The following is a 27,473-nucleotide window of genomic DNA, read 5'->3' on the forward strand; positions in this document are numbered from 1 at the left end:
AAGCCCACTTGTGTCATATTCAATTGATTCCACTTGATTTAGAAAGGCACACACCAGTCTATATAAAGTCTCACACTTGACGATGCATGTCAGAACAAAAGCCCAAGCCATGATGTCCAATGAACTGTCAGTAGACCAGCGACTGACTAAGAGACGTTTGTTGAGTCATAGATCTGCGGAGTAATGAATGTATTCTATATGCCCAAAAGTTCCCAGGAGCACAGTGGGTTCCATCATTGTGAAATGAAAGAAGTTTGAAGCCACCAAGGCTTCCTAAAGCGGGATGTCTGGAATAAATAAGTAACCAGCAAAAATGGCCCAGGGAGGTGACTAAGACTTAATGGCCACTCCAACAGAGCTTTAGGGTATCTGTACAGTTCATAGATAACCAGTAACCAGTAACCTTTCAGAAGGACAATCTCTGCAACAATTCATAAAGGTTAGGTTCTGTGTTTTGATCGGTTTCATTTTTGCTTTTGTTCGTGAGCGGTGTCTCCTTGCTTTCAAATGTAGCTTGTCCTCTATAGTATTGTTTTCACCTGTGTCCTGTTCGCTCCCTCGTTATGTCCCTATTGAACTTCCTCCTGCCCCTGTGTTTCTTGTTAATTATTGTTGCTGTTCCTGTCGCCTGTTCCTGTCACCTGTTCCTGTTGCCTGTTCCTGTTGCTTGTTCCTGTCATTTCGCGCCTTTTGTTTTTGATGAATCTGTGTATTACAGCATGTTTACCCTTGAACCTCTGTGACTGTGTCCTGCTTTCATACCAAATAATGACGATAAATCCAGCCTTTATGCCAAATAATGACGATAAATCCAGCCTTTATGCCAAATAATGATGATAAATCCAGCCTTTATGCCAAACAATGACGATAAATCCAGACTTTATGCCAAACTATGACGATAAATCCAGCCTTTATGCCAAACAATGACGATAAATCCAGCCTTTATGCCAAACAATGACGATAAATCCAGCCTTTATGCCAAACAATGACGATAAATCCAGCCTTTATGCCAAACAATGATGATAAATCCAGCCTTTATGCCAAACAATGATGATAAATCCAGCCTTTATACCAAACAATGATGATAAATCCAGCCTTTATGCCAAACAATGACGATAAATCCAGAAAATATGCCAAACAATGACGATAAATCCAGCCTTTATGCCAAACAATGACGATAAATCCAGACTTTATGCCAAACAATGACGATAAATCCAGCCTATATGCCAAACAATGACGATAAATCCAGCCTATATGCCAAACAATGATGATAAATCCAGCCTTTATGCCAAACAATGATGATAAATCCAGCCTTTATGCCAAACAATGACGATAAATCCAGCCTATATGCCAAACAATGATGATAAATCCAGCCTTTATGCCAAACAATGACGATAAATCCAGCCTATATGCCAAACAATGATGATAAATCCAGCCTTTATGCCAAACAATGACGATAAATCCAGCCTTTATGCCTATAGCATCCCTGAAGTGCCCAGGACTTCAGACTAGGGCAAAGATGTATCTTTCGGCACAACTTCGACCGAGCAGAATCAATACCGGAGGGGCTTTGGGACCAGCCAAGTGGGATCCAGTCAAGTGGGATCCAGCCAAAGCCTGGACTTAAATCCTATTCAGCTTCTGTGGGGAAACCTGAAAATCAGTGTGGATAATCTTCCAATTAATTGGCACACATTTCTAAAAGTATATAAATTAAGTATAACAGAATCGTTCAATTTGCAGTGGTCTCTTAATTGTAACCCTTCTGTTCCTCATTCAAAACCTTCCTTTTCAACTTTTTTGGAAAGGAAAGGAAAAGGTGCAGTGGTCTCTTCATTTTTTCCAGAGCTGTATATCTAGGTCTGAATACATACCAAAGGCACTGTATTTAAAAAAGGTTTCTTGAAGTTTTGTGGAAAATGGGCAGGATCTCTGGGTAAGCTGATTCCATCATTTTGACCCCCACACACTGTCATTCGTAACTCCCACACATTGTCATCTGTAACTCCCAGACACAGTCATCTGTAACTCCCACACATTGTCATCTGTAACTCCCAGACACAGTCATCTGTAACTCCCACACAATGTCATCTGTAACTCCTAGACACTGTCATTGAGTAACTCCCAGATACTTCTAGCAGCTGTCATTCATAACTACCATAATAAACAACATTTACATACACCTACCGTTCACAATTTATGGTAACTTGAAATTTGTTTTAATGGGAAAAATGGTGAAATGAATAGGAAATATAGCCATTGACTAGGATTTTATAATGATTTTTAATTGAAATAATAATTGTGTCCTTCAAATAATTGAATTCTCCATTTCCAGCAATTACAGCCCTGCAGATCTTTGGCATTCTAGTTTTAGATTTGTTGAGGTAATTTTGAAGACTTTTCACCCGATGCTTCTCCCACAATTTGAATTGGCTTGATGGGCACTTTTTAAATACCATACGGTCAAACTGCTCCAACAGGGTTGAGATCTGGTGACTGCTCTGGCCACTCCATTATAGACAGAATACCAGCTGACTGCTTCTTCCCTAAATATTTGCATAGTTTGGAGCTGTGTTTTGGGTCATTGTCCAGTTGTAGGAGGAAATTGGCTCCAATTAAGCACCATCCACACGGAATGGCATGGCGTTGCAAAATGGAGTGACAGCATATCCTTCTGGCAACAGCAACAGCTATTTCTAAAATAATAATGACCCCCCCCCCCCCCCCCCCCCCCAATAAATCAATATATCAGTCAAGATATTTTCTCTGTGATTTCTTTTTTTCGTCAACCTTTCCATCACATCTAAACTTCTTACAAATTGTATAGAAATGAATCGTGTTCATTTGGCAGCACGTTCGGTTGAGTTTGATGCTTTGAATGTAACTCGCTCATCTGAAGCCAGCTGTCTTCTGTAAATAGTAGCTAACATTTCTAGTGGTCGGAGGAGTAAATCCTCTCAAGTTCAAAATGTAATAGTACCGGTGCGACAGACCAGACGCCATGTAACATCAATATCAGTCTAGCTATAACTTTCATTCAGACACCAGAGAAGACTGAGATCTGTCATTTGTAATACAATTATAATGTAATTCAACAGAATAGTAAGGTGGCCAATAATTGGAGACGATTGCCGATAATAGGGGTTGTATTTTTTTATCTATGTCACTAACCAACTACTGAATATACTAATTTCCCATTAATGACATGCTAGCTAACATTTGTATGTCACTATAATCATCAGGAAGTTGCAAAACTGCGTGTTTCACACATTCATGTTTGTTTGGGTTTGAAGTTAACGTGTTGCAACATATTCTGTTCAGAGGAATGGAGATCCGGTTGTTAAATGTTTTTTTGAATTACGATACATTTTTATGCCTTTATTCCGAGATGAATGGGCCAATGACTAAATCTGTTTTTGAAATAATTCAGATTGATTCAGAGAAATCTCAGAATACAGAATATACTGTATGTATATGTTCATTTACTATAAACTATAGTTGACAAAAATATTTTGGCTACATATTACATATATATATATATTTTGTTGGTATTGGATGGATAAAGACAGAGTGGACATTAATTTCTTTATTTAGATAGAATTTAAGTCATATTTGATCAGTGTCTAACACAATCTATGAGACAGGTATACTTTTAACCAACCTTGACCAAAACTAACCTTATTTGGATTTTACACCCATTGTTACTCTAAAAATACATGATGAAAATATGTTTTGGGGAGTATGCCCAGACCCCCAAAAACAAGGCTTAGCCCCCAAATCCATAGTTTTCTAGTTACGTCCCTGTGTTTCAGTCACACCCATTGCTAACAGATGACATATAGACAAACACTGGCAGTACAAAAGGTTGTACTGAAGAGCTCAGTGACTAGAAGTGTCTACAGGCAACAACAGCCTGCAACATAGTGGTAGACCACGCAGACTCACAGCGGGGCCGCTGAGGGCTGAAACTGGTAAATCAGTTACACAGCCTATCCTCTGTTGCATCACTGACCACAAACGGCCCCTGGAAACACCATCAGCTCAAGAACTGTGAATCGGGAGCTTCATGAAATGGATTTCCATGGCTGAGCAGCTGTACGCAAGCCTCATGTCAACATGCGCATTGCCAAGCATCGGCTGGAGTGGTGTAAAACACACCGCCACTGGACTCTGTGGCAGTGGAAACGTGTTGTCTGGAGTGATGAATCATGCTTTACTATCTGGCAGTCTGATGGAGAAATCTGTGAGTGGTGAATGCCAGGAGAGCGCTACCTACCGGAATGTATAATGTTTGTTGTTATAATGTCCTGGACTAGGCCTCTTAGTTCCAGTGGAGGGTCATCTTAATGCTACAGGATACAAAGACATTTTAGACAATTGGGTGCATCCAACTTTGTGGCAACAGTTTGGGGAAGGCCTTTTCCTTTTCCAGCATGACTGTTCCCCTGTGCACCAAGTGGGGTCCATAAAGACATGCTTCGGCAAGGCTGGTGTGAAGGAATTTGACTGGCCCGCTCAGAGCCCTGACCTCAACCCCACCGAACACCTTTGTGATGAACACCTTTTGGAACAGTAACTGCAAGTCCGGCCTTCTCAACCAACATTTGTACCTGCTCTTTTGGCTACATGGGCACACATTCCCACAGAGACACTCCAAAATGTTGAGGAAAGCCTTCCCAGAAGAGGGGTGGCTGTTATAGCTGCAAAGCAGGGGACGACGATGACGACTCCATTTTAATTCCCATGGTTTTGGAATGGGACGTCCAACAAGCTCATATGGGTATGATGGTCCAGTGTGGTACAGATGATTTCTTACATCTATAACACACAGATAGTGACTAATATAAGGTTTTAAAGGGACTCATATATATTTCACATTTTACATAAGAAAATACATAAGCAGATATGTTTTCAAAAATAGCTATGCACTTTGGGACAATTGTAGGGCAGCAATTAGACAATAAACAACTTCTGAATGTGATCTAATTGGACCAGAAATACCTTCTGAATCAGATCTGTTGGGACGATAAATACCTTCTGAATCAGATCTGTTGGGACGATAAATACCTTCTGAATCAGATCTGTTGGGACGATAAATACCTTCTGAATCAGATCTGTTGGGACGATAAATACCTTCTGAATCAGATCTGTTGGGACGATAAATACCTTCTGAATCAGATCTGTTGGGACGATAAATACCTTCTGAATCAGATCTGTTGGGACGATAAATACCTTCTGAATCAGATCTGTTGGGACGGTAAATACCTTCTGAATCAGATCTGTTGGGACGGTAAATACCTTCTGAATCAGATCTGTTGGGACGGTAAATACCTTCTGAATCAGATCTGATGTGGTTTAACTATTTTCTCTACACTCACATTTAGATACAGTGGTTGAAACTGTGTCACTGGAATAAGGAATTGGTGTTTCAACTCGATAGTTCAATTTAATTTATATACTTCTGTTGCATGTGTAATTCATTTTTACTTTAGAAAATGAGGTAAACCAAATTATAAAAGCAGAACCTAAGCTATTCATCTCCACTCTAACCTCAAACGTGACCCAGATGGAGCACTTATCAGCAACATACCAGCAACTTACCAGAAACTTACCAGCCACAACAGCAGACCTGCAAAAGAGCACTTACCAGCAGTATTCTGCCTTTACTGTAATGAAATGCATTCTGGCGTCACATTACAAACATGCCAAGAATCCTGGAATAAAATTCAGTCTTAGAAAAACTGTTCCAAAAGGGGCTACTGGTTTCCCCATGTAGGGAAACCCTGTTGGAAAAGATTCCACTTGAAACAGAAATGTTTTTTATTTTTAAAAGAAGAGTGGACAACTTAAATATTCTTATTGTAGTTTGAGTTTGAAGGGAGACCAAAATACTGAGGACCCATCACCTCCAGGACTGATCTAATACCACCTAAATGGAATGTATTCTATCATATAATGATGGTGTCAAGTTGGCCAAATTAGAGTTGCCTGATGTTTTGCTTTGGGGTGTCCTATGGTGAAAGCCCAAACTCCTTTTCTATGTGTTTAATTTTCTAAGACTGTAATAAGATGAACAGTTTGTCTGACTGATGCACTCATGTGGTTTTCATCTGAGGTTGAAACTCATGCAGTTGTTTGTGTGTGTGTCTAGTTTTGTAAAAAGAAAATGTTTATTGGATAGAATAGAATTACACATGCAACAAAAGTATATAAATTAAATTGAACAGAAAAAAAGCAAGCAACCAAAACATGTCACCCTAAAGAAAAAGTATATTTACTGCATGACAAAGTAAATTGTCTATGTTTCTCATTAGTGTGTTTAACAAAAAGTGACTCACAGGAACCCTGAAAAATGACTTTAGTGGTATTTCACTTCACAGTATTTGTATTGAGCGTTCAGACGGCTGGGCGTGCATTCACACCCAGGCTGGGTTGATGTGTGCACTATTGAAATAGCCCCGTCTGAGATGTTAGGAGGAAATCGCTGAGTCAAAGAGGCATACTAATCTCTAAACGTGCATACATGCAGCAGCGAACATCAGTCATAATGTGTTACCCTACACCACAGAGGCCTTCACATTCTGCAATTCATGAAGACGCTCTAATCGAGAGCATCACTTGATGAGAAGTGCTGACTCAACCACCCTGAATTAGCAGTCAGCATCCTGACGCCTACCTGGTTACCGGAGCATGTAACCGTTTCCCAAATGACAACGTGTTCACTCTGAAGTGCCCAACCATTCAACAGAGCCCTTTGGGGCCAGGTGAAAACGAATGTGGTGTCTGGGACACAGCCTGTCGGTGGAAAACAACCTGCTGGACAGTGACAAAGAGCCCCGAAGACGAAGGAGCAAAACCTGTTCTGAGGAAAAAGCAAATGTAGAAAGAATGGAAGATTAATGTTGGTGATGTAGCTGGAGTAGTTCCGTGGCAGATGTTAGTGTAGATTCCTCGTCCATGTCACATCATAGCACTGCAGGATGTGTTTTCTAATTGAGGTATGGATTAACTCTGACGGTGTCCCTTCCCCCTCCAGCTCCTCCCTTTTATTGACCCACTGGAGCCAAAAGCATGCGGTCAAATCCACCCCTCCGCCGCTTCACTGGGAATATTGTAGCATTAGCATATACCACTCTGTTTACGTGAGGACACAGTTGTGACGAGAGAGTATCTGTCATTATTATCCAGGAGGGTTCTTGGTTGTGATGGGGGGGGGGGGGGGGGGTGTTTCGGTTTCGTAAGACGCCCCTTACTGACGGTAATTCTTTTTCATAAAGGGAGGCAGACTCACTAATGTCTGGAGGTAGAAATGACTGACTTAGTTTCTAAAATGAAGCAGTATGTTCTTGGGCCGACCCTATTCTCTGTTTATAATGACATAGCACTTGCTGCCAGTAATGAATTAATTATCCTGCACACCAAAGACACCATCCTGTATAGAACTGTCCCCTCACTGAAGCCATGGTCAGACACTGACCATTCTACAACACAGCTTCATTTGACATCCAACATGTCTTATAAGATCTCCATAACACAACAAATGACCTAATGCGAACTGTTTAGTCAGTCTTCTGGCCAGCCTTACAAACATCATTGCCCTGAATGAAACTTGAGTATGAGGTCTAGACCTACAAACACATTGGTACGTGGTGCTTCTCTTTTTCGATATTGTCATTTATTACCCACGTCACTCCTTTACAGAAAACACTGGTTGAATCCCCCAGACAAATATGCTGTATTTAGGGTAATTAAATGCATGTTACTTTGTTCATTCCATGCTTATAGTGTTTTATAATTTATTTAACAACAATCATGTTGTTTGTTCTCAAACAACGTCCTTAGTTACAAAATGGGTCGATAAAATCAATGAGATGCAGTGGCACACAATTCCCCCTGCAGTTAATGGGACCTTCATTTATTTTTTTGACTCTAAACTCAGCAGCGACTAAGAGGCAGGTAGGGAGTACAGTACCAGAGCGCGTTTTATTAATAAAAAAAAAAGTAAGCATACCCATAAATAAAATGTGGCTTCTTCAGACATGCAGGGATTTGCACTCATTTGCACTCATTTGCACACGCTGACCAATTAGTCCACTTTATTCTAATTTCTCAAATAGAAGTACCCCAGGAAACCAACACTTTAATTCTAATAGTTTATTACAAGCTTGTAGGTGATACACAGACAAAGCACACTCATGAGCACGTTCTTAGGTATGACAAAGACACACACTTTGAGGGTCCCTCATATATTCTTCTAACATCTGGTTCTCATCTTAATGCTGCAAGTCATAGGATCATAGAAGACAAACTAAAGAACAACCATATATGGGCCTGAGGCCAAATGGAGTACAAGGTATAGCTGGCGAGTCCCCATTATGTCCTAACCGCATGTTTCCCTAACTCCTAGGCAAGGTATCCAGTATGTATTACCTATATACAAACCTACATATTTAACACACATTTAATAAACTCTAATTTATGCAATATAGATTATAAACTGATCAGCCATAACATTATGACCACTGACAGGTGAAGTGAATAACACTGATAATTTCACATCATGGCACCTGTTAGTGGGTGGGATATATTAGGCAGCAAGTGAACATTCTGTCCTCAAAGTTGATGTGTTAGAAGCTGGAAAAATGGTCAAATTGACAAGGGCCAAATTGTGATGGCTAGATGACTGGGTCAGAACATCTCCAAAACTGCAGCCCTTGTGGGGTGTTCCTGGTCTGCAATGGTCAGTACCTAACAAAAGTGGTCCAAGGAAGGAAAAGCGGTGAACCAGCGACAGGGTCATGGGCGGTCAAGGCTCACTGATGGACGTGGGGAGTGAAGGCTGGCCCGTGTGGTCCGATCCAATAAAAGTTAATGCTGGTACTGATAGAAAAATGTCAGAACACACAGTGCATCACAGTTTGTTGCGTGTGGGGCTGCGTAGTCACAGACCAGTCAGGGTGTCCATGCTGACCCCGTCCACGGCCGAAAGCGCCTACAGTGGACATGTGAGTATCTGAACTGGACCACAGAGTAATGGAAGACAGTGGCCTGGTCTGATGAATCATGTTTTCTTTTACATCACATGGATGGCCGGGTGTGTGTGTGTCACTTTCCTGGAGAACACATGACACCAGGATGCACTATGGGAAGAAGGCAGGCCGGCAGAGGCAGTGTGACGCTTTGGGCAGTGTTCTGCTGGGAAACCTTGGGTCCTGACATTCGTGTGGATGTTATTTTGACACGTACCACCTACCTAAGCATTGTTGCAGACCATGTGCACCCTTTCATGGCAACGATATTCCCTGATGTCACTGGCCTCTTTCAGCCGGATAATGCGCCCTGTCACAAAGCAAAAATGGTTCAGGAATGGTTTGAGTAACACAACAACGAGTTCAAAGTGTTGACTTGGCCTCCAAATTCCCAAGATCTCAATCCAAAAGGATTTGCTGCTAACGTCTTGGTGCCAGATACCACAGCACACCTTCAGAGGTCTAGTGGAGTCCATGCCTCGACAGGTCAGGACTGTTTTGGCGGCAAAAGAGGGACCTACACAATATTAGGCAGGTGGTCATAATGTTATGGCTGATCAGTGTATTCATGCAGCATTAATATGGAATTTATTCAAACATAATTAATTAATCTTCCACACATTACATAAGGGCAGTAGTGACTTAATCATCTCTAGACTCCCTTGTCGGGCAAAGAACCTTGAGTCTTTAGTCTTTTTTTTTCTGTTAATAGTATTCTTTACATCAGTCTGGTTTTAGACCTAAACACAGTACCACAATGGCCACCACGCTTGTTGTATATTATTTTGCTAATGCCTTGTGCTGTGCTGTTGTTCGTGGACTAGTCAAAAGCCTTCAACACTGTAGCCCATGCTATCCTTCTGAGTAAGCTGTCATCTATAGGACTTGGCACTGATGCCTGCTAGTGGTTTTATAATCATCTTAAAGACAGAACTCAGGCTGTCATGGTCGAAGGTGTCAAGTCTGAGCCCTTAGAGTCACTCAAAAGGGGTTTCTTGGGCTTCAATAATTGACTGATTTTTTAATTCTAAAGAGATCTAATATACAGTTTAAACTTGTTTTAAATGCAAAGAATGTTTCTTCTAGGTCAAATCTCTCAGTTTAAACATGTGTACATACCAGATTGGATGATATCGAACAATCTCTGGATATAAATACTAGATGATAGGCTTTCTTTTAAAAAACATGTAGGGTTCTTCTATAGAGACAGGGCTTGTCTGACCTCTGTTAATAGAAGACTAATTGTTCAGGCTACTTTTATGACCATTTTAGATTATGGTGATATCTATCTGCATGCTTCAGCAAACACACTAAAACCCCTGGATGCTATTTCCCATGGTGCACTGAGGTTTTTGACCAGTGACAGTTACAGAACTCATCACTGTATTCGATATCAACATGTGGGTTGGGCCTCTATCTGTGAAGGTTAGGGTTATAATGGGTGATAGTTAAAGAACGCATCACTGTAGTCTAAATCAACATGTGGGTTGGGCCTATATCTGTGAGGTGAGAGCAACATGCGCTCTTGTTTATTTACAAAGCACTTCCATTTGCATATTCTTTAATTTCCACCAGACCAACACATTTCAAAACCAGATCACAGACGTGGTTTACATTAAAGACTCTAGTTGTCTCCACAGAGTTGCATACCACTGCTTTCAATCACTTCACTCCTTATTCATGGAACAAACTCCAGAACAAACTTAAACACTCTGGGGTCCCATGTCGATGTTAAAAATCTAATGGAGAAGGATCAATATGTTGTCTGTGATTGTTTTTGTTGAATTGTAAGTCTCTGTTTTGAAATGTTTATTATTATTTTGTTTGTGTACCTAACAGGACACCGCCCACAACAGATCCAGGACTCAGTCTGTCATCCCTGCTAAAATAAAGTTAAAATAAAAATCTAAGGCCTCAGGGCTGACTTGAGTGGTCCCACAGTGTGGATAAATTGAGATCAGAACGGGTGCAGAGCGACAGCAGGAAACTGATGAAATAATTTATCACCCGCACATGAAGGAGGACTTTGGGGATGGGGTTAAGTTTGCTTTGTTCATCGAGGACATTTTAATGCTAAAACAGTACAGGGACTGAGAATCCATTACTCCGGAGTCCAATGGACAGTTCTGATGGTGATGTTGCTTCCAGAGGCAGTTGGGAATTTGGATTTCTTACGCTCCACATGGTTCAGCGTCTCGACGACGCCGTTCAGGGAACTTCAGTCATCCATTGCATCCACCACTCGGCAGCGGAGCTGTTATTGCTCCTAGAAGTTTCCACTTCACAATAATAGCACTTATTGTGATGACTGGGGATACTCTAGCATCACAGATATTTCAGAAACTGACTTGTGGGAAAGGTGACTTCACATGTGGTGCCACTTTAAAAGTCTCTGAGCTGTTCAGTACATGCCATTCCACTGCCAATGTTTGTCTGTGTCGTTTGCATTGCAGTGTGCTTAACTTAATTCACCTGTCAACAATATGTCTAGTTGAAATAGTTGAATATGTTTTTGGCCAAGTAGTGTAGCTCCACTCACCAAGCACCAGAAAACAAGGGGACGACAACAGACCACTAACCACCTAAGACAAGGCCGAGTACAGTCCACAGAGTCTGGTAGCGTGCCGGACAGAGTGTGGTTTGTCAATCTAATGCCTTACCGTTCATCTTTACACCTACGCACCAAACTACATGCTACTGGACATGTTCCTCTACACTTCAGAATTCATTCTGCAGCTGCAGCCTGATTTAGGTGCTTTTCTAGTCCATCCTGTTTTGAGGCTAAACAGTGTTTTTGCACCTACCAGTGCAGCTCGGTTGTTCGATGGGTGAAGCCTTCTCTGTGTGGTAGCAGCTGACGCATCCACGCCTACCTACTGGAGTGTTCCTGATCTGTCAGGTTTTTTTCCTCTATGGTGAGCATTTATCGGTCATCCGGCGTTCAGGTTTTTTTATTTTCAGCCTCATAATGGCTTCCATGATTTTATTGACACCTCATTGGTACTCATTTCGAGATGCCAATAGCAGACTCCAACTCGCAGACGCAAAGCCGAGAATCAGCAGCAGACACTGACAGGTCTGTCGACCGCACAAAGGAACATGCCTGACTAATGTATAGTGTTGTCATTTCTAAATGGTGAAACAATTATGTTCACAAATACCCTCCAATAACACCTGACAATATTCACTTCGAAAGAACAATTCTTTGATTTAAAATCCAAACTTGCAGTAAAAAATAATAATTCTCTCAATAATTATGGAGGGCACTGTATGTAGACAGGTAACAAAAAACCCTTCCTGGGCTTAGGCATATTCTCAAATGGTTACTGCTAGGAGGACTCTATTGATTCTCCCTCTGACACTCAGGGGACCTGCCTCTCTGCTTGGATGTCAGCCGACCACCTAAAGCAAAACCTCAACAACACAGAGCTGCTCTTTCTCTGGGTTAAGTCCACAGCCTCCACTACATTCTTCTATTGTCTGGAAGTATCAAGGCAATGACTTGCTTCCACAGGTTGCGGCTGGCATCCACCACAAGACCATGGTGCTTGCCTACAGAGCAGCATGGGGAACAGCCCATCCCTACCTTCAGGAACAGCTCTAACGGTACATCTTAACCCAGGCTCTTGTGCCACTTATGGGATATCCCGCCTCAACGGGGATATGGCCTCTGATCTGCCAATTTGAACCTCTTCTGTGTGCTTCCATCTCAATGGGGACTTGACAATGAAGATAGGAGTGCCTGACAAACAGCATTGTTATTCTGGATAATTTGTCAATACTCTGTTTACATTTGTCCACTGAATCCATGTTTGATCCATGATGCTGTTTACCTCATTAAAAACAAGTGGATTCATGGGACAGTGGAATGTTTTTTCAAAATAAATGTGAAAATATTGAGAATTTGGATGCTTTTTTAGTTGAAGCATTTTTAAAATACTTACATATTTTTCATATTACTTTGTAGACAATGACAATGCAGGGGAAAGTTGGCTACAAAACATCACACGGAGAAACAAACGTTTGGCCGATCACCTACACGAACGTAAAGAAGAATAAGGCCACAAGTAAATGAGTAAACTTGCCATTTAATATGAAGGTGAAATAGAGAAAAAATTCAAATGTACCATTTGAAGAGAGTGATGCATTGATCTTAATCAAGTCGTCGCTTTGGGTTTTCAGTTTCCATGTTTACATTTCTTCAGATGATGACGCCAATTGGACGGCAATAATAATGGAAAGTGTTGCATCTGCAAACAGCTGTACTTTCAGTTCATCTGGCTTGGTTTCACAATCCATAAGAGCACGATTTAATGTTTAAAACCAGCATGTTAGGTGGTAGTAAGCGAAGTGTGGTTCTGCTACATTTTGCAAGTATATTTTGTCTTCAAATTGTTATGTGCAAAACCAAAAAATATGGGTGAAACGGGCAAAATATTAGCATTTGAAAACAGATCGCACATTGACTCATTGCCCCGCTGCAAAACATTTAAAATATATTGAACAAAATGTTTCAGTTAAATTTGGAGTATATTGCTTTAATGTCAACCGCAATACATATTGTGGCTGACATTGTCTGTTGCAATAAATAGATCATGAGGAATTGGTCAGATATCCAATTTATTCTAAAGGTATGCTGTCTATTGGTGGTAAAGCAGTCTGTTCATCAGTTTCAACATCACATTTCCACATCCAACCAGCAGCCATATGTTACATAAGGAACAAAATAAATGTGCAGCTCTGCAGTCGCCTCAACGTATCAGGCTACATTTTACATTCTGAAATAATGCCAAAGTGATCTGTCCTTGAAATTTACAGTCCATTTTAAAATGAGATGTGATTATTTTTCAAGTGTTTCTTAAAAAAAAATGTTTTTATTAGAAGCAGCTTTAGAAGAAAACTAATCCAGTATGATTTGAATGCCTGCTTGGTAAACTGTTTTAGTTAAGCTTCCCTAAAACAGGCAAATTCAGTTGATATGCAAGCAGTCTATGAGAATGTGTTGTGTGTATAGATGTTAAATGTGTACTGAGATAATCAGTGTTTGCTCATTTCATAGTGGAGGTGGTGACAGGCAGAACCACACGACCCGTGTCACCGCGACATTGTGATGTTACTGAACTTCCTCTAAACCAGAAAAGCATTGGTCACAAGAAGTCAATTTTCTCAAAGAAATGTCCACAATTCTTTAAAACTAACTATCAGGTGCCATGATCTTCCTACGAGCGACGCAGCCCACACACACACTCATGGTCACACACACACGGTCTCACACACACACACACACACACACACACACGGTCACACACACACACACACACACACGGCCACACACACACATACACACACGGTCACACCCTGACCGTAATCGACATGCTGTGATGTGAAGATCAGGAGGATTTCCTTCCTCAACTGCCTGACACAGACAGAAAATCAGCCACTTCAAAGCCAAGAGACTTAAAGACGGGGTTATAATACAAGGTCAGGTTATCACAGTCTGGATCTACCAACGCCCCAGTGATCGACACCAACATGGGGCTCAACCTCTGAAGGAGAGAGGGTGTGTCTGACCACATCAAAACTAGAGCCGCTGGTTTGGCCTCAACCCTACAACAGCACACATGCCCTACGCCACCCATCAACCCAAAAACACTGTGACAACGTGTCTGTGTGCCCGTGAGAAATACCATGAGACATCAGTGTTTCAAGTGTTTTATTCCAAAGCTGATGCCAACAGAGGTCAACAGTTGAACAACTCAGAAGAAAGCGGGACTGATCCGTGCTTCACAAAATCAGGAATGGGCCAGAGGGGGAGGGGCCAGAACACCTGAATAACACTGGAACAACCGTTAAAAGAGAAACATGTGATCATCTCTACTGTACCATTGACAGAACTGTCACAGTAACCAATCAGGGTGAGGCCAGTCCGCTGAGACCCGAGTACAGCATAGAGACCAACCAGAGTGAGGCCAGTCCGCTGAGACCCGAGTACAGCATAGAGACCAACCAGAGTGAGGCCAGTCCGCTGAGACCAGAGTAGAGCATAGAGGCCAACCAGAGTGAGGCCAGTCCGCTGAGACCAGAGTAGAGCATAGAGGCCAACCAGAGTGAGGCCAGTCCGCTGAGACCCGAGTACAGCATAGAGTTAGAATGCCTAGAATCAGCGCCTACATTCAGGTAAATGAGGCTGTAATGGCTGGACTGGCTGGCCAGGCTGTGTTATAAGATGGGGACAGAGTCCCTCCCTAGATAAAGGGGCAGTCAAATAGCAAACAGTGTAATACCATAGGGTGGAGTCAGTGCCAAAGGTCCAGGTCAGGGAGGTACAAGGAAGTACAAGGAGGCAGAGGGATATAGAGGGAGGCAGAGGGATATAGAGGGAGGCAGAGGGATATAGAGGGAGGCAGAGGGATATAGAGGGATATAGAGGGAGGCCTGCTGGTGGTAAGTCAGTGTGCATCCCAAATGGCACCCTATGACAGAAGTGCACTACATATGACTAGGGCCCTAAAAGTAGTGCACCCCCTACACAGAGGGCTGTCTGCTGCATAGGGCCTACATAGAGGGCTGTCTGCTACATAGGGCCTACGTAGAAGGCTGCCTGCTGCATAGGGCCTAGATAGAAGGCTGTCTGCTGCATAGGGCCTAAATAGCAGGCTGCCTGCTGCATAGGGCCTAGATAGAAGGCTGTCTGCAGCATAGGGCCTAGATAGAAGGCTGTCTGCTGCATAGGGCCTAAATAGCAGGCTATCTGCTGCATAGGAGGCTGTCTGCTGCATAGGGCCTACATAGGAGGCTGTCTGCTGCATAGGGCCTACATAGAAGGCTGTCTGTTGCATAGGGGCCTACATAGCAGGCTGTCTGCTACATAGGGCCTAGATAGGAGACTGTCTGCTGCATAGAAGGTTGTATGCTGCATAGGGCCTACATAGTAGGCTGTCTGCTGCATAGGGCCAACATAGAAAGCTGTCTGCTGCACAGGGCCTACATAGGTGGTCTGCTGCATAGCTCCTAGATAGGAAGCTGTCTGCTGCACAGGTCCTAGATAGGAAGCTGTCTGCTGCACAGGGCCTAGATAGGAAGCTGTCTGCTGCACAGGGCCTAGATAGGAAGCTGTCTGCTGCACAGGGCCTAGATAGGAAGCTGTCTGCTGCACAGGGCCTAGATAGGAAGCTGTCTGCTGCACAGGGCCTAGATAGGAAGCTGTCTGCTGCACAGGGCCTAGAAAGGAAGCTGTCTGCTGCACAGGGCCTAGATAGGAAGCTGTCTGCTGCACAGGGCCTACATAGGAAGCTGTCTGCTGCACAGGGCCTACATAGAAGGCGGTCTGCTGCACAGGGCCTACATAGAAGGCGGTCTGCTGCACAGGGCCTACATAGAAGGCGGTCTGCTGCACAGGGCCTACATAGAAGGCGGTCTGCTGCACAGGGCCTACATAGAAGGCGGTCTGCTGCACAGGGCCTACATAGAAGGCGGTCTGCTGCACAGGGCCTACATAGAAGGCGGTCTGCTGCACAGGGCCTACATAGAAGGCGGTCTGCTGCACAGGGCCTAGATAGGAAGCTGTCTGCTGCATAGGGCCTAGACAGGAAGCTGTCTGCCCTCTCAGTTCATGTTCTTCACTCTCAAAATATAAATGATTTATTGTATGTTCTAACAAACAGATCAGCATACATGGCAGTTCTAAGCAGAAGTATTCCTGTCAACCACCATCTGCAACAGGCTACAGACGTAGTGAAGAAACCCTGATGTCTTCAAGTCAAAGGACAGCACCCAGATCATTAACCCCAGTAGCTGCTAAGGGGGATGGAGTCGGAGACCCCCACTGGAGGAGGGTGATATTTGGGATGCAGACTTCACAGTGGAATATCAGTTGGTTAGTCCTTCGTACAGAGAACTTCAAACACACACATTTGTACACAAAAATCAAAGCAGTATATTAAAAAGATCTAAAAAGGTAGTTCTGGGTGGAGGCCTCTGCATAGCATTCACACAGCATCACTGTACAAAGTCTAAAGAGTAATATTGGTAAAAGGGGATTAAAAAAGGATGATTGTGAACCTTATAGCAGCCAGGTTAACAACTACAAACAGAAGAAACTACAAACACTACAAAACCCACAGAACAGCATTAGGCTGAGATGGCCCCGCTGCCTTCCATTATGAAACATGGCAGCTTTGTTTCAGCCCTTCAACACTGGCAACTTGGGCCAATCAGATGTCTTAAACACTGGCACCTTGGACCAATCAGATGTCTTAAACACTGGCACCTTGGGCCAATCAGATGTCTTAAACACAGGCATCCAGGGGAAATCAGATGCCTTCAACACTGACACCTTGGGCCAATCAGACATCTTAAACATGGGCATCCTAGGCCAATCAGATGTCCATGGGTACTTAAGGGTCCAGTAGACCGAAGGGCAAGTAGTCAACTATGACCCAGTACAGTAATTGTGAGGTCAATTGAACAGTTTGTACAGGTTCACTTCCCCTTGTAGGAAATGGCTGACCTGTGGAGGCTCTCTGGGGCCTTCAACAGTCCAATGCTTTTAAAGAGTAGTGAACATGTGCACACTTCAGAAGGAAGCAGAATTTTGTGATATCAAATATTATTTGGGGGATTTAGCCATTATAAAAACACACACACACACACACACACACACACACACAGACAGACAGACGTGCACACCCACCCACACAGATGCACACACAGCCCTTCTTACTTCTCCAGTTCACGTGCGCTCTGCGTGCTAGTGTAAAAGGTGACCAGAACAGAGTGGTTCTTCAGCTCAAAACTCAAGAGTAATAAAAATAAATGTTTCTAAAAACATTAAAACTGATCCAAAAAAATAAACTTGAAGGCTTTAAGAAAATCCATGATGTATCCTCTCTAACTTCCCGTTAGTTGATAACCCTTATTGCTTTTTACATCCCAGGTGTGTGTGCGTTTGTAGCTTTTTGGTGTGTATGGGCGTGTAGGTGTGAGTGTTTGTGTCCCTTATATGATTATATATCTGTGTGTGCGCGTGTCTCAGAGGGCAGGAGTCTCTGTGCCTTGGGCTGTGTGATTGGCTGACGGCTGGGTCTTTTTCCTCCTCTTCATCAGAAGGGGATTGGATGATTCTTCGATAGTCTTGATTTTGATTTGCTCGTAGTCAACTCTCATGGTGGCCAAAGCGCTCGTCATCTCCTCCTGAATGACACACACAAGAAGTACATCAGAACACAATCAATGTTTCAAAGACTTAGTCACAACTGACCTTACGAAATTCCAGACAATCGCATTGGTCCAACTATTTTGGAGTTCAACACCTCACAGAGCTAAAGCAAAAACAGAGGTTTCATTAAAAAGAGGATAGATTGTCTAAATGGCTAAATAACAGTGACCAAGAGCATGTGATTCATGAAATGCAAACCAAGCTGGGGGATTTTTTTTTTGTTACAAAATTAGCTAACAAGTGAATATAACCTGGTTTTTCAAAAAATGCGTGTTAGCTAGCTAAGATATCTTTATTCGCTAAGCCACTGTTACCCGCTATTGAAATCAGGATACATCTAAAGAGCAATAGCAAACACTAAATACTTACCTCAAGAAGTGCTAAGCAACCGAGGGAAGCAGGTCCGCGAAAGGGAGGAGCTATGTAGGCCCTTCCCTCGTCTTACAGAAATGTTCAAGCACCCAAGCCTCACCTCACAAATGAATATCTGACCTTCCTCAACATTTACATTCATGTGACACAGAAGTGGTTTGTGTTCTATATAATGTGTTCATAACATAACCATCCCTTGTGTCTGGCACCGTTTAAAGAGAAGTGGTTTTGCAATGTTGCTGTACTAGAGCAGAGCCATATGGTCTTGGTGGGATATTTAGTTTTCTTTAAGTTGTTCAACTCTCGACCCGCAAGCTCACCTTTACGTCCTCCCAGACATCCTGCTCCTCCTTCAGAACTCTGCTGGTGTGGAGAGGAGTCTGAGGAACCTCCATTGACTGCTACACACACACAGATATAGGACAGGATAGAGGCAATTCATATTATAGTTTCTGTAATGAATTACTTGATATTTGTCTATAAAGTGCATGTACACTCACCTAAAGGATTATTAGGAACACCATACTAATACTGTGTTTGACCATGCACTATACCAACTCATATAGACCATGGACTATACCACCTCATATGGAGATTTGTGGGATGCACACCCAGGGCACGAAGCTCCCGTTCCACCACATCCCAAAGATGTTCTATTGGGTTGAGATCTGGTGACTGTGGGGGCCATTTCAGTACAGTGAACTCATTGTCATGTTCAAGAAACCAATTTGAAATGATTCGAGCTTTGTGACATGGTGCATTATCCTGCTGGAAGTAGCCATCAGAGGATGGGTACATGGTGGTCATAAAGGGATGGACATGGTCAGAAACAATGCTCAGGTAGGCCGTGGCATTTAAACGATGCCCAATTGGCACTAAGGGGCCTAAAGTGTGCCAAGAAAACATCCCCCACACCATTACACCACCACCACCAGCCTGCACAGTAGGACTGCCGCATACTGGATGATTTTCCCTTTTCACACCATTCTTTTTAAACCATAGAAATGGTTGTATGTGAAAATCCCAGTAACTGAGCAGATTGTGAAATACTCAGATCGGCCGGTCTGGCACCAACAACCATGCCACGCTCAAAATTGCTTAAATCACCTTTCTTTCCCATTCTGACATTCAGTTTGGAGTTCAGGAGATTGTCTTGACCAGGACCACACCCCTAAATGCATTGAAGCAACTGCCATGTGATTGGTTGATTAGATAATTGCATTCATGAGAAATTGAACAGGTGTTCCTAATAATCCTTTAGGTGAGTAGTAGTAAGGCTTTCTGAACTGAATGGTGGGTTGTGGTGGGACTCACGTTGATCCAGGGATGGTTCATGAACTCTGCAATGGTCATCCGCTGAGTGGGTTCAGTCTTCAGCAGGGTCCTGATCAGGTGCTTGGCTTCACACACACACACACACACACACACACACGCGCGCACGCACGCTACGTTTACAATGTTTTGCCCTTTTCTAACAGTCATGGGTCACATTTCTTGTTCCTGTGTTTGCACATTGCGGTATTTCACTCAACCCACAAACCCCACCCAAAGACCCAAAGACCCAAAGACCCAAAGTCCGGGCCTTGGCACCAAGTGAGAGTAGGGCTACTACTCTCTCTGGAGCTGGCCCAATTCAATGGAAACAGAAACATTTCTGGACTTTAGGGTAAAACACCAGGATTTGACACCAATGGAAACGAGGCGCTAGACAGCTTTTCTCTAGGTCCCTCTGTAGATGAGGACCTCATAGGAGAGTTCCATTCCTTAGGAGAATAATTTAAAGGTTATTTCTAGGACTTAATTAGAGGACAGTCATAATTGAGCTCTGCATGCATTATTTGGGGGTTTGCATTGTGTCTTTTAGGCTAACTGGGTGTAGGGCATATCTTTTGTCCTGGCAGATAGGACTTTAAAGGAGTCTTACTGAGATTCACCATCATGGCCCAGTTAGAACCTGCTGCAGATTGTCTCTCTTACCTTCTTCTGACACATCAGACCACTCAGGGTTGGGGAACTCATACTGCCCCATCCTAATCCTCTTCTTCATCCCAGGCGAAATGGCCAGACCATGGTTAGAGTAGAAAGGAGGATAGCCACACAACCTGGGGAGACAAACAGAGCAAATGACTGAGAGAAACATACATAGCATAGTCTATATGAGGTGGTATAGTGCATGGTCTATATGAGTTGGTATCGTGCATGGTCTATATGAGTTGGTATCGTGCATGGTCTATATGAGTTGGTATCGTGCATGGTCTATATGAGTTGGTATCGTGCATGGTCTGTATGAGTTGGTATCGTGCATGGTCTGTATGAGTTGGTATAGTGCATGGTCTATATGAGTTGGTATCGTGCATGGTCTATATGAGTTGGTATCGTGCATGGTCTATATGGGGTGGTACAGTCTATGAAGTGGTATAGTCCAAGGTCTATATGAGGTGGTATAGTCTATGAGGTGGTATAGTGCATGGCCTGTATGAGTTGGTATAGTGCATGGCCTGTATGAGTTGGTATAGTGCATGGTCTATATGAGTTGGTATAGTGCATGGTCTATATGAGTTGGTATAGTGCATGGTCTATATGAGTTGGTATAGTGCATGGTCTATATGAGTTGGTATAGTGCATGGTCTATATGAGTTGGTATAGTGCATGGTCTATTTGAGGTGGTATAGTGCATGGTCTATATGAGTTGGTATAGTGCATGGTCTATATGAGTTGGTATAGTGCATGGTCCATAAATGATACTTACAGGATATACATGATGACGCCTAGTGACCACATGTCACATGACTTATCATACTTCTCTGGACCCAGCACCTCTGGAGCTGAGAAAGAGAAATGGAAAACTGTTTTAAAAAAAGCTGTTAGGGCAGGGCAGCACACATCCTGTTAGGGCAGGGCAGCACACATACAAAAATATCTGTTTAAAAAGCAGTGCATTATGTTAAAGGTATATCATGTTTTATTTAAATACAGTTGTGCTCAAAAGTTTGCATACCCTTGGAGAATTGGTAATATATGTTCCATTTGTCAAGAAAACATGAGTGAGCAGGCAAAACATGTATCTTATTTCTTATGGGATTCACATTCAACTGTAGGTCATAACAGAATGGCACAATCATAAAACAAAAAATGGCAACAAAGAAAAAAATGAACTGATCCCTGTTCAAAAGTCTGCATACCCTTAGTTCTTAATACTGTGTATTGCCCCCTTTAGCATCAAGGCTTTGGACATCTTTTTATATCCTTTTCCATATTTATAAAGTTCCATTACCTTATTATGCAGGTCTTTTGACAGTTATTTTCTGCTCCCCATGGCTCAGTATCTAGCCTGCTCAGTGAGAGCGAACAAACTCATTGACAATTTATACACAGACACTAATTGCAATTTAAAAAGCCACAGGTGTGAGAAATTCACCTTTAATTGCCATTTTCACCTGTGTGTGTCACCTTGTGTGTCTGTAACAAGGCCAAACATTCAAGGGTATGTAAACTTTTGATCAGGGCCATTTGGATTTCAGTTATCAATATAATTTAAAAAGGAGCCCAACAACTATGTGATAATAAATGGCTTTATATGATCACTATCCCTAAATAAATTTTTTGAATGATCAGTCGTGTTTTCAAAATCAATGCCAAAATGTAAATTTCTGCCAGGGTATGCAAACTTATGGGCCCAACTGTAAGCGCAGGAGCTGTCTTTTTCCAAGTCAGCCCACAGGGTGTTATTGGCCCTTAAATGTTTCCCATCAAATTATCACAATGACTAGCAGAATATATTGGTATCCCACATAAATCTAAATAGAAAGTTGCTGGTCTATGATCCAATAGTTCTACCATCTTCTACCATTGTGCTCTTGATCAAGGCACCAAGTTCAAAGGGATAATATAGTCAAGGTAGCCAGAGATGTTGATCTACAAACATTAATCAGGACCAGATATGTAATTTATGCTCAGCATAGAAGTTGTTAGTTACGTGATTATAATATGTTTAAGTGGAAATGCTACTTGCGATTAAATTAATGTCTAGTTTAGGCTAGCAACAACAGAAAATAACTAACCATGCTAAAAGCAACGAAGTTGGGCGTGTAGCAGGGCGTGGCCAGTGAGTTGTGTTTGTGTGTTTCTTACCGACATAGTAGGGCGTGTAGCAGGGCGTGGCCAGGGAGTTGTTTGTGGTGGTCTCTTTAGCAAAACCAAAGTCTGTTAGTTTCAGCAGCGCGTTGGGTCTCTTAGACACATACAACAGGTTCTCTGGCTACATGGGAGAAAGAAGGAAGGAAAAGGGGACTGAGATCAGTACAATTCTATAAAATTGTTTAGGAAATAAACATTCTGAATATATTATTACATTATTCCTATGAATATATAAAAATTATCTTTCTTTTAGCTGGTAATGAGTAAGCAGGTCTGCTGAATACAAACCTGGTCCTAATCTTATTTCTGGCGCTAATCTTGGTACAGGTCCTAATCTTAGTGCTGATCCGAATCCTGGCCCGAGTCTGGGTCCTAATCTTAGTCCTGGTCCTAATCCTGGTCCCGAGTCTGGGTCCTAATCTTAGTCCTGGTCCTAATCCTGGTCCCGAGTCTGGGTCCTAATCTTAGTCCTGGTCCTAATCCTGGTCCCGAGTCTGGGTCCTAATCTTAGTCCTGGTCCTAATCCTGGTCCCGAGTCTGGGTCCTAATCTTAGTCCTGGTCCTAATCCTGGTCCCGAGTCTGGGTCCTAATCTTAGTCCTGGTCCTAATCCTGGTCCCGAGTCTGGGTCCTAATCTTAGTCCTGGTCCTAATCCTGGCCCCGAGTCTGTGTCCTAATCTTAGTCCTGGTCCTAGTTTTGGACCATTTCCACTGAATGCAGTCCTTTTGGTTTGAGGTTGCGTACCTTGACATCCCTGTGAGCGATGTTGATGGCATGAAGGAACTGAATGGCCTCTCCTATACTCTTCATGATGTCAGACGCCTCTGTGCAGACAGTTTCAATTAGTGTCACCGTGGGTAGCATGTGTTATGTCTGTGTTGCCACTCTGTGTGTTGAGTGTGTCTTATGTTACCTCTCTCTGTGAAGGCCTGATCCCCTCTGTCCTGGATTCGGCTGAACAGCTCTCCACCGTCCATGCTGAAACACACGTTTAGGGATCATTCCTGATGTAACACACTGAAGCCCCACACACGCACGCACGTGCACAGACACACGCACCCCTCTCTGCAGGCTGAAGTGAAAGTCATTGTAACGTGAAAGGGGGTTTACTGGAAAAGTGCCATAGGGGTATCCAGTCATTCAGAAAGAAAACCTAACAGACAGAGGAAGAGATGAGAAAGGTCTTGAAAAAGATAGAGATCAGCAGAAGGTGTAATAGAGAGAATGAGAGATGGAAAGAGAGTGAGTATTAGAGAGATGGAAAGAGTCAGAATTAGAGAGAGAAAACGAAAATGATAGAGAGGAGACTGTTTGCAGGAGTTGTCCTAGACATGGGGGCTTCTTAATGAACAGCACCAGTCATCAGAACATACCATGTTAAAACACAGTTAAGACAAAAGTATTGGCAATGTTCAGCCCTTTTTAACACTGAACGGCGTGAGAGTAATGAAAAGCTGCCGAGTTTGGCACTAACCACAACACACCACCCCCGGCGACGAGGTTAGCCGCAACTTCTGCACACGTGAGTGTATGTGTGAGAGCGAGAGAAAGGATGTGTGGTGCTTTGATATCTCTCACGATTGAAAGAGGAAAAGAGACGCCAATGAGAGAGTGTGAACCAGCCTGTTTAGGGGAAACGGGTCAACTTCCTTTAAGACTCCTTAAAACTAAAAGTGTTTACATCAGCTAAGTGGTAAAGATAGTGCGATATAAATACTTGCACGTACGGAATTCACAGTTGACTCAGTGAAGGCAAGTTGCCCCGGCCTTGCGGCAGCCCCACACCATAATGTCCCCACATCCCTGTTTTACTGTTGGTATGAGGTCCTTTGACCCTCATGGCATCTGGTATTGTGGTCAAACAACCCCACAGAACAACCTGTCCAGAGCACATTGTTCCAGTAGTTTTAGTCTTTACCAATGTGGTGTTTGACAGGTGAATCTTGATATTCTTCTTTTGAGAGCAGGTTTCTTCCTTCCTGACCTCCCATGTACGCCACGTACATGTACAATCTCTCTTATACAGTTGACTCAGGCACTTCCATATCGCTTCTGGTAAGAGAGCTCATACAGTGGGGAGAACAAGGACTTGATACACTGCCGATTTTGCAGGTTTACCTACTCACAAAGCGTGTAGAGGTCTGTGATTTTTATCATTGGTACACTGGAGACGGAATTTTAAAAAAATGCAGAAAATCACATTGTATGATTTTTTTATAATTAATTTGGATTTTATTGCATGACATAAGTATTTGATCACCTACCAACCAGTAAGAATTCTGGCTCTCACAGACCGGTTAGTTTTTCTTTAAGAAGCCCTCCTGTTCTCCACTAAATACCTGTATTAACTGCACCTGTTTGAACCTGTTACCTGTATAAAAGACACCTGTCCACACACTCAAACAGACTCCAACCTCTCCACAATGGCCAAGACCAGAGAGCTGTGTAAGGACATCAGGGATAAAATTGTAGACCTGCACAAGGCTGTGATGGGCTACAGGACAATAGGCAAGCAGCTTGGTGAGAAGGCAACAACTGTTGGTGCAATTATTCGAAAAATGGAAGAAGTTCAAGATGACGGTCAATCTCCCTCGGTCTGGGGCTCCATGCAAGATCTCACCTCGTGGGGCATCAATGATCATGTGGAAGGTGAGGGATCAGCCCAGAACTACACGGCAGGACCTGGTCAATGACCTGAAGAGAGCTGGGACCACAGTCTCAAAGAAAACCATTAGTAACACACTACGCCGTCATGGATTAAAATCCTGCAGCGCACGCAAGGTCCCCCTGCTCAAGCCAGCGCATGTCCAGGCCCGTCTGAAGTTTACAATGACCATCTGGATGATCCAGAGGAGGAATGGGAAAAGGTCATGTGGTCTGATGAGACAAAAACAGAGCTTTTTGGTCTAAACTCCACTCGCCGTGTTTGGAGGAAGAAGAAGGATGAGTACAACCCCAAGAACACCATCCCAACCGTGAAGCATGGAGGTGGAAACATCATTCTTTGGGGATGCTTTTCTGCAAAGGGGACAGGATGACTGCACCGTATTGAGGGGAGGATGGATGGGGCCATGTATCGCGAGATCTTGGCCAACAACCTCCTTCCATCAGTAAGAGCATTGAAGATGGGTCGTGGCTGGGTCTTCCAGCATGACAACGACCCGAAACACACAGCCAGGGCAACTAAGGAGTGGCTCCGTAAGAAGCATCTCAAGGTCCTGGAGTGGCCTAGCCAGTCTCCAGACCTGAACCCAATAGAAAATCTTTGGAGGGAGCTGAAAGTCCGTATTGCCCAGCGACAGCCCTGAAACCTGAAGAATCTGGAGAAGGTCTGTATGGAGGGCTGGGCCAAAATTCCTGCTGCAGTGTTTGCAAACCTGGTCAAGAACTACAGGAAACGTATGATCTCTGTAATTGCAAACAAAGGTTTCTGAACCAAATATTAAGTTCTGCTTTTCTGATGCATCAAATACAATAAAATGCAAATTAATTACTTAGAAATCATACAATGTGGTTTTCTGGATTTTGATAAAAAATTACAGACCTCTACATGCTTTGTAAGTGGGAAAACCTGCAAAATCGGCAGTGTATCAAATACTTGTTCTCCCCACTGTAGATTATTTGATATGACCCGGGGGTTCTTAGAGACTTTCTTTGGTGCACTTCTCCGGCTGAATTTGGTGTGGTAACTAGTCTTATGTAGATCACCAGTAGTATGGAACTGTCTCAGTTGTAGATCACCAGTAGTATGGAACTGTCTCAGTTGTAGATCACCAGTAGTATGGAACTGTCTCAGTTGTAGATCACCAGTAGTATGGAACGGTCTCAGTCGGAGATCACCAGTAGTATGGAACTGTCTCAGTCGTAGATCACCAGTAGTATGGAACGGTCTCAGTCGGAGATCACCAGTAGTATGGAACTGTCTCAGTCGTAGATCACCAGTAGTATGGAACGGTCTCAGTCGTAGATGACCCATCGGACAGTGGAGTGATGTACTTTGAATTTCCAGGAAATTGATTTGTAACCCCTCCCATACTCATTGCATCAAGAATAGTTCTTCTGAGGGACTCAGATAGGTCATTTAATCTGGTATCATATGGTTAAGACCAAACCTGACAATGTTTCTTATCTTTTAGAAACACAGACACCTGTCTATATTAGATGTATAAATAAAACAATAGCCATGAAGTCCAAGCAACTCTCAGCATCCTTCAGAGACCTCCATCAATCAAGCAAATGTCATCTTGCTTGTGTCGTATAAGACCAAAAACATTCAGGCCTGAATGCCAAGAGTTACTTCTGGCAAAAACAAGGCACCACCTGTAACATGGCCAACACCATCCCTATGCAGAAGCACTGTGTCGGGAGCATCATGCTATGGGGATCCTTGTCAGTGGCACCGCCTGTAACATGGCCAACACCATCCCTATGCAGAAGCACTGTGTCGGGAGCATACTGTGTATGGGGATCCTTGTCAGTGGCACGGCCTGGGGACTGGACAGGGTTGAAGGATAAACTAAGCAAAATGCAGAGAGGTCCTTGAAGAAAATCTGATCCACAGACAGGACAATGCTGGAGTGAATGTCCCAGCCAAAGTCGGGAATGGAACCCCAATTAAATCTATGGGATGACCTAAAGACTGTAGTTCACCAACACTCCTCAAAAAAATGTGACAGACCTTTAGAGGACCTCTAAGTAAGAACTGGAGAAACTGCCC

General features: G+C 43.1%; 1 protein-coding gene across 2 annotated transcripts in view; it reads right to left on the reverse strand.

The window, feature by feature from the left end:
• Positions 1-16,254: 16,254 nt before the first annotated feature.
• mapkapk2a (MAPK activated protein kinase 2a) overlaps positions 16,255-27,473 on the reverse strand; it is a 31,202-nt gene continuing 19,983 nt past the window's right edge. Inside the window, exons 3-10 of one of the 2 annotated variants that reach the window (XM_010874573.5) lie at positions 23,670-23,734; positions 23,501-23,580; positions 22,750-22,876; positions 21,368-21,443; positions 20,596-20,720; positions 19,933-20,018; positions 18,939-19,016; positions 16,255-18,221 (exon numbers count right to left, since the gene is read on the reverse strand). In XM_010874573.5, coding sequence (XP_010872875.1) covers positions 18,060-18,221; positions 18,939-19,016; positions 19,933-20,018; positions 20,596-20,720; positions 21,368-21,443; positions 22,750-22,876; positions 23,501-23,580; positions 23,670-23,734 — 799 coding nt within the window. In that variant the 3' untranslated portion in view covers positions 16,255-18,059. Of the gene's footprint in view, positions 18,222-18,938; positions 19,020-19,932; positions 20,019-20,595; positions 20,721-21,367; positions 21,444-22,749; positions 22,877-23,500; positions 23,581-23,669; positions 23,735-27,473 lie in introns of both variants that reach the window. The other variant, XM_010874563.5, reaches the window with a different exon arrangement.

Source organism: Esox lucius, chromosome 2 (assembly GCF_011004845.1).
Source record: "Esox lucius isolate fEsoLuc1 chromosome 2, fEsoLuc1.pri, whole genome shotgun sequence".
NCBI classification, from domain to species: domain Eukaryota; kingdom Metazoa; phylum Chordata; class Actinopteri; order Esociformes; family Esocidae; genus Esox; species Esox lucius.